This window comes from Trachypithecus francoisi, unplaced genomic scaffold (assembly GCF_009764315.1).
Source record: "Trachypithecus francoisi isolate TF-2019V2 unplaced genomic scaffold, Tfra_2.0 Lachesis_group9, whole genome shotgun sequence".
Lineage (NCBI taxonomy): Eukaryota > Metazoa > Chordata > Mammalia > Primates > Cercopithecidae > Trachypithecus > Trachypithecus francoisi.
This window is the reverse complement of record NW_022681474.1, coordinates 12,183,466-12,191,116: the sequence shown is the minus strand read 5'-3', so window position 1 is coordinate 12,191,116 and position 7,651 is coordinate 12,183,466. Positions and strand designations below refer to the sequence as shown.

The 7,651-nt window shown below is 40.0% G+C and overlaps 1 protein-coding gene across 2 annotated transcripts in view; it reads left to right on the top strand.

Moving 5' to 3' along the window:
- Window positions 1-1,057: 1,057 nt before the first annotated feature.
- The window catches only part of LOC117082118 (aldo-keto reductase family 1 member C1 homolog), a 99,805-nt gene continuing 93,211 nt past the window's right edge, over window positions 1,058-7,651 (top strand). Inside the window, exons 1-5 of one of the 2 annotated variants that reach the window (XM_033208672.1) lie at window positions 1,058-1,199; window positions 3,759-3,926; window positions 4,765-4,881; window positions 6,196-6,273; window positions 6,720-6,842. In XM_033208672.1, coding sequence (XP_033064563.1) covers window positions 1,116-1,199; window positions 3,759-3,926; window positions 4,765-4,881; window positions 6,196-6,273; window positions 6,720-6,842 — 570 coding nt within the window. In that variant the 5' untranslated portion in view covers window positions 1,058-1,115. The remainder of the gene's footprint in view (window positions 1,200-3,758; window positions 3,927-4,764; window positions 4,882-6,195; window positions 6,274-6,719; window positions 6,843-7,651) is intronic. The other variant, XM_033208670.1, reaches the window with a different exon arrangement.

Below are 7,651 nucleotides of genomic sequence, written 5' to 3'. Positions count from 1 at the left end.
ATCTAATAGTTATCAGGTTTTTGGCTTGTTACTTTTTGATAGTAACTCTTAAAACTGGCTGGAAAAGACAAATAAGATAAGGCACAGTTTACATATTACAAATTATATCCAAAGTCCAAAAGCTGTTAATAAGAAATCCTCCAATAAAACCACATCAAATTTTATTTTTTATTTACACCCACATCAGGATTACAACTTTATCAGGACTGTACCTTGATCAAGAAGGGATATTTCTCTCACAAGGCTAATAAGAAAGAAACAATAAATTTGCTGATGAAAAAGTAACACATTTTAAAATTTTAACTTTAGGCCAGGCACAGTGGCTCATGCCTGTAATCCCAGAACTTTGGGAGGCCGAGGCGGGCAGATCACGAGGTCAAGAGATTGAGACCATCCTGGCTAACACAGTGAGACCCCGTCTCTAATAAAAATACAAAACAATTAGCCGGGCGTGGTGGCGGGTGACTGTAGTCCCAGCTACTTGGGAGGCTGAGGCAGGAGAATGTTGTGAACCGGGAGGCAGAGCTTGCAGTGAGCCGAGAATGTGCCACTGCACTCCAGCCTGGGCGACAGAGCGAGACTGCATTTCAAAAAATAAATAAATAAATAAAATTAACTTTAATTTTTAATTGAGGGCAATATTTTAATGAAATGCTCATTAGTTATTCCTTTAAACTGTGTGTGTGTGAGAGAGAAAAATGAAAACTAGTCATTTCAAATGCTGTAAGATACAGAAGGAACATCATCATGGCACAAACCAAAGAGCTTTGTAGCTCCTTTTCTGTAGTCTTATGTAAAGTCACCATTTGTTCTCAAATCTCTTTGAATAATTTATATCATATATAGAGAGATTTGGAACAGCAAAAATACTCCTGAGAGAAATTAATGAGTGTATCATGCCCACCTGATAATTTACTTATGAATTTTCTTAGATAAGAAACAGTTGAATTGGATTCCATTTTTATCACTGCCTGTGTAAGACTGCCTCTGTCCCTCCTCTCACATGCCATTGGTTAACCCACAGACAGTATGTCCAGGGACATTGCCTGCTCATTGCTCTTATAGCCTGTGAGGGAGGAAGAAAGACACATTTGCCAACCAGGCCAGTGACAGAAATGGATTCGAAACATCAGTGTGTGAAGCTGAATGATGGTCACTTCATGCCTGTCCTGGGATTTGGCACCTATGCGCCTGCAGAGGTAATACTAATGTTTTTAGTGTTGAGAGTTTAAAGGAGCAAAGCTAGAGTAAGTGGAAGCTAGAGTAAGTGGAAGTTGACCAGGTTATCAGGCTTGTGTTCCCAAGTTACTCTGCATGACTCCCCTTTAAACGTCAGTCTTTGTTCTGCAATGCAGTCTGGTCACAGGGTCATCTACTGCTTATTTGGGGCACTGCTTTGTCTTCTGTTTATGTTTGTTTCACAGCTTGTCAGAGTCTATAAAACTCAGCAGAAAGAACACGGCCTGCCTGCTCCGTCTCTTGAAGATTGATTGCAATGGGAGTGGTTTCTCTGTTTCTTTGTATAGTTGAACAGATATTTACTTCTTCCAAGAAGACACAATTCAGAGGAATATTAATGGCAAAAGTTAGTGGAGACGGATTGCATGAAATCTGTTGGGAGAGTATCACTGTTCTGTTGGGCAGCCTCGTGCACCAAACTGTAATACTAGAGCTGGACTAAAGAGAATTTCCCATGTGCTACTCTCAGCTCTGGGAAAATTACCTGAAACGATAAAATATCCTCATTTTAAGAAAAAAAAAAAAAGTAAAACCTAACAAGGGAAGTTTAAATTCTTTGTCTTTGTTAATATGGGTCAGATTGGTATAAAAATACTGTAACAGAGACATTTCTTGTTTCTCTGACAAGAAAATTAATGGAATAGATTTTATTTTCTAGGCTTAGCTCTTTCTACACTGGAAGAAAACTTGTATCTCAAGACTGTCGTGGGAATACAATGTGTGTGAATAGGGACTAGTTATATAAAATTTGAGTCTCGCATTTCTCATCTATACGATATAAGTACTTACAAAGGGACATTTTGAAGGCCACTGACAGGAGTGGTTTACTTTAATATAAATTGTCACGGAGAGGAAGTAAAGATGAGAACACCACTGAAGCTCCGGCTTTGGTAAGCCTTTGAGTGCTCGCACAACAAAGAAATGGTCAAGGATGGTATGAGGAGTGGGCTGTGAGACCCTGTACGTAGTTCCTTGCAATTTCATGGTAAAAAGAAAGCCTCTGAATACTTTCAAGATGGGAAAATAGTTTGCTTTGTTTCTGCTTTTGTCATGTAAAAGATATACTTTCAAATCTGTATCTACATTTGTTAAATAAGTCAATAATTATAAATTTCACTGCAATCATATGTTTCCTAAAAGACTTGCCTTGAATTTATGGAGCTGAACCCCATTTTGCTAATCACTTACTCCCTGCAGTCTATTTCTTATATATACAAATCAATATCTTTAGTGTATACATCTTTACTACTAGTATTTAGTTCTGTCATGCAGACAGAATGGCCAAAGACTGGTTAGAAAAGACTTAACGTAATAGACTGCTATCCATAGATAGACAGGCCTGTTTCCAATATAAACCAGCTGGTATCTGATAAGGTAGATTTCTCGGTATTTCCTAATTTATAAGAATGGTGGCTATAAGTAACTGCTTGTGGAAACTGTGGAGTTTCTGTGCACCTGCTTTCCTTTTGGAGACTGGAAGTTTTGTGTCTGCTAGGCAGAGTGAGTCAATGTAAGCAGTCCCAGACAAAATCTTAGTAATGGAGTATGTAGAGAGCATCTCTTGTAGACAACAGTTCACATACATTTGACAAAATGTGATGCTGGATAAAGTCAGAGTGTTCTATGCAGCAACATGGTGGGAGAGGAATCACAGGAACTTACACTGTATTCCTTCATAATTACTTCCATGTGGCTATTTCCCCTTCTCTCTTTTCCTTCCTTCCTTCCTTCCTTCTTCCTTCCTTCCTTCCTTCCTCCCTCCTCCCTTCCTTCCTTCCTTCATTCCTTTCTTCCCTCCCTTCCTCCCTCCCTCCTTCCTTTCTTTCTCTCTTTCTCTCTCTCTCTCCCTCTTTCTTTCTTTCCCTTTTCTTCTTCCTTTCCTTCTTTTTGAGATGGAGTCTCGCTATGTCGCCCAGACTGGAGTGCAATGGTGCGATCTCGGCTCACTGAAAACTCCACCTCCCGGGTTCATGCCATTCTTCTGCCTCAGCCTCCCCAGTAGCTGGGACTACAGGCACCGCCACCACGCCCGGCTAGTTTTTTTGTGTTTTTAGTAGAGACGGGGTTTCACCGTGTTAGCCAGGGTGGTCTCGGTCTCCTGACCTCATGATCCACCCGCCTCGGCCTCCCAAAGTGCTGGGATTACAGGCGTGAGACACCGAGCCCGGCCATTCCTCATGTTAATTTCACCATACTAAAAATAATTAAGATTATATCTATAACTAGAGGTTGCAGCCTGTTAATTTTGCCAAAAAATCACTGAACCTGAAGTTGTTTTAGGGATACTTCTAAGCTACTGGTCAAGCAGTGATTTTCTGGGACTGCAGAAGTTCCTGCTATGCCCAACTTTTATTACTAACAAGGAAAGACCCAGACAGACTGGGATGGACTTATGATTCCATAGAAAGAACTCATCCAAGAAAGGAGGAAAAGGTGATTTTTGTAAACGTTGCTGCTTGTGCCTGAACTAACTCTCAGGCACATCAGTCAGAAAATACTACCTTTGGTTGCTCCCCTAGGTTCCTAAAGATAAAGCTCTAGAGGCCACCAAACTGGCGATAGAAGTTGGGTTCCGCCATATTGATTCTGCTCATTTATACAATAATGAGGCGCAGGTTGGACTGGCCATCCGAAGCAAGATTGCAGACGGCAGTGTGAAGAGAGAAGACATATTCTACACTTCAAAGGTACTGTGCCTATGATGAGCTTGTGTGCACATGTGTTTATGGTGATTGTGTGGAGGTGGCAATTCTATGACTGGATCCATAGTTGAGGGTGAATTGTGCTTATTTATTTCAATTTATTCACAATTATTCATGTAGTAAAACTACAATCAAAAGCAGGAAATGAAGATGACTTTCTCATCTTTGCAGTGTTCCAATTCATGATCAAAGTGCCTTTCTGAGCTCAGCACAGATCAGTATGGTTTAACATAGAATATAGAATCAGAAAGAATCCTAATCATATTATCTTATTACTTACCTCCTGGGTGAGTTTCTTACATTTGTTACGATTCTCAGTTTCCATTATTATGTTGATCATACAGAGAGAGAAAGCAATATAAGCAAGCTCTGTGAGTATTAAATAATAATGCCTACATTGTCTCAAATTGTGTCCAGCCCAAGTTGACATATTAAAAACTGTGTTTGCTTCCTATGCTTCTCAACCTCAAAGATACTTAGTCTTGCCCATTGGGCTGAATAGATGAAATAATTACACTACTAACGTGTTGTAAAACATACCAAAGATAATTCAGATAATGGGTATGCTTATGATTTGATAACAATTTTTACCCTTTGAGTAATTTCACTCTTTCATTCAATATATGTACTAACTATATATCCAACATATTACAAAGTTCATCAGGATATGGCAGAACAAAAGTCATCACAAGAAGAGAGAGAATAAGTTTGCCTGTGGTCATTGGTTTTGAAGTAGTAGAAAATGTCTAAATATTAGGTGGAGCAAACTAGTAAAATTGGCTCACGTTTTCATTACACAACTTCCTTTCTCTCACCTCTGCAGCTTTGGTGCAATTCCCATCGACCAGAGTTGGTCCGACCAGCCTTGGAAAGGTCACTGAAAAATCTTCAATTGGACTATGTTGACCTCTATCTTATTCATTTTCCAGTGTCTGTAAAGGTAGGCAGCTTTGTGATCAAATTGATTTCACTTTTGTTGTCAGCATAAATATTGTTCCCATGGATATTTGAACTAAGCATTTTCCTAGATTGTTTTCATGGATATTTGAACTAAGCATTTTCTTAGGAGGACATAGGGATTATAACATGGAAGAAGAGCCCTAAACATAACTCCTAATTCCCTTTCTGTTGAACACATTTTGAATCCATACTTCTGTGATGCATGTGTACAAGAAAAGAGAGTGCAGAATCCTCAAAGCCTCTGCCTCAAAAACTTGAGGAAGTGACAATCATCTCGTTGAAGGCACAAGGTCTTAGTTATGACTCCTGAGTTCACCTCTTGGGATGTTCACAGACACAGAGTTTCATGAAGTTGTGGTGTCCAGAAAAGCTGTTGCACGTAGGGTGAACAATGAGTTTCCATCTTCTTGCATCTTTTCAAGGGGCAAGAATTCAGTCCGGGTGTGTCTTAAACTACAAACCTTCATGGAAAACCTTGTTGCTTCTGCTTCCTCTTTTTTCACACTGGAGTTTTTATTTTTGCTTAGCCATGAATTCTTGTGTCATTCATAACTTTTGTTTTAAGGTTACAGAAAACTACTCAGACTAGTTAATGCAAGGTGTATTAGATATAAAAATGGGAAGTCAAAGCCATGGCTACATTAAGAATTTGATAAAATCTCTAAAAATGTATCCTTTCTCCATCCTTATCTCTGCTTTATTACAAAAAGCTTTTTAAATATTTGTTCCAACCTTTTTCATTGGTGGCATTTATGGCTTTGGAGCACTTTCAGGCTCATGGTTATTACTGTGAGCTCCTGTGCATCTCCCAACTTCCAAACTAGCCTTGAAAACACCTCCATGGACCATGATTGGTTCATGGTCCTGTCCATGGAACATCACATGTTCAGGGAGATAAAGAACTCTGATAGTGGCATCTGGGTCAAAAGTACAATCCTTTATTCCTGGATATCAAGGTCTTTTGCAGTTGAAGAGAGGTATTGCCACAGAGAAAATTATAGGAGCAGAAGAAAGTAATGTAAGTCAATGATGACACTCCATTACCAACCAGAAAGATGGTATTTATTTATACATATAATAGTTATAAGAGATTAGAGGAAGTCTGTCTCCTGAAGACATTCCTTATACCTTCATATGTAGCACACTTTGTACATATCACTCTCAGGAGCATTGCATCACCTACATCACGGAGGATTAGTGTCCTTAAATGTACCTCAGAGCATGGCTATGTGTGGGGAAATTTATGTGGAGAAATTGATTTGTGACATCACTAAATTGACTGCTTCTACTTCAGCCAGGTGAGGAACTAATCCCAAAAGATGAAAATGGGAAAGTACTGTTTGACACAGTGGATCTCTGTGCTACGTGGGAGGTGAGTGCTTGGAGGAGAGCACAGATAAGAAAGATGAGATAGGAGACATCTGGTTCCTATCTTCCAAGTACAAGAATGGAAAATGCACCATTGGATCAAAACTTTAGGAGTTTTACAAAGGTAGTTTTGTGAGCAGTGAAGAAAAAGAAATGACAGGCATACAAAAGAGAGAAGTGGAGGAGAAGAGTTGGGGGTAAGGAGGACTGGGATTTCTTTCCTTGCCTGTGCACTAGACTCTCCAGTTTCCTAAGGAGGAAACAAATTCTTACTCTTGCAATCACTATCTTCTTCTCCAATTTTCTGTTTTATTTTCTCCCTTTTAAGAACCACAGCTACATAGTTTGATTGTCATATCTAGACAGTTGTTTCTTTCACAGTTCTGTGTCACATTTATCTTGGTCTTCAGTTGACTACACTAATGACACCTCACAATTCCTTTTTCCCAGGCCATGGAGAAATGTAAAGATGCAGGATTGGCCAAGTCCATCGGGGTGTCCAACTTCAATCGCAGGCAGCTGGAAATGATCCTCAACAAGCCAGGGCTCAAGTACAAACCTGTCTGCAACCAGGTGAGCACCCTCAGCCTCCTGTCTTTTCTGCTCTTCATGCCCCTCTTTCTGTCCTATTGCCAAGTATCCATTCATTTAGTCCCACTTATCTTTGTAAAAGAGAAGATTCTAGAGAGCAAAGCCTCTGTTTCGAAGGGCATAGAGGGCTCTTACTTTACCCGGCTTAGGAAAGTCTTACGAAAAGGTGTTGTAACTTTGATGCTGAATTGTGAGTTATATTTAGGGAAAGTCAGTTTGATCAAGGAGGCCAAGGATTGCCAATTAGTCTCAGGGAAAGGTGGACTTACCCCTAAGCTATGAAAGATGACCCAAGAGTGGATGGGTGAAGGTGATTTGGATGGAAGTGTGCATAGATATGAAGCCATGAAAAGATGGAATGAGCAGTACATAAGGAGAGAGTGAGAGCAAGAGAAGAGAAATACTAGGGATTTCCATGGGGTTCAGATGTCTCAGTGCCTCTTGGTATCTCTGCTTTCACACTCCTTGACCAAGGGCATAGATACACTAAAAATTATCTGCAGACAATGAAGGTCATCCATGGTAGAAAGAGAAACTGACATGTTTATGGAGATATCTGTTCACAGTGGATGAAATCAACACTGAGGAAGGTTCAGGAGAACATCGAGCTGACCAATGACTGCCCCGCTCCTAGTCTGCTGCTGTTCTTTGGAGTCTGTCATGCAATCAGCTGCTTAAACACATCTATTCTGTGCATGGTTCTTTCATAGCCTAGACATAATTCCATCTTTTCCTTGCATCCTGATTGATGATTCCAGGCCTTCTTGATCAAATTGACTACCCCCAAATGT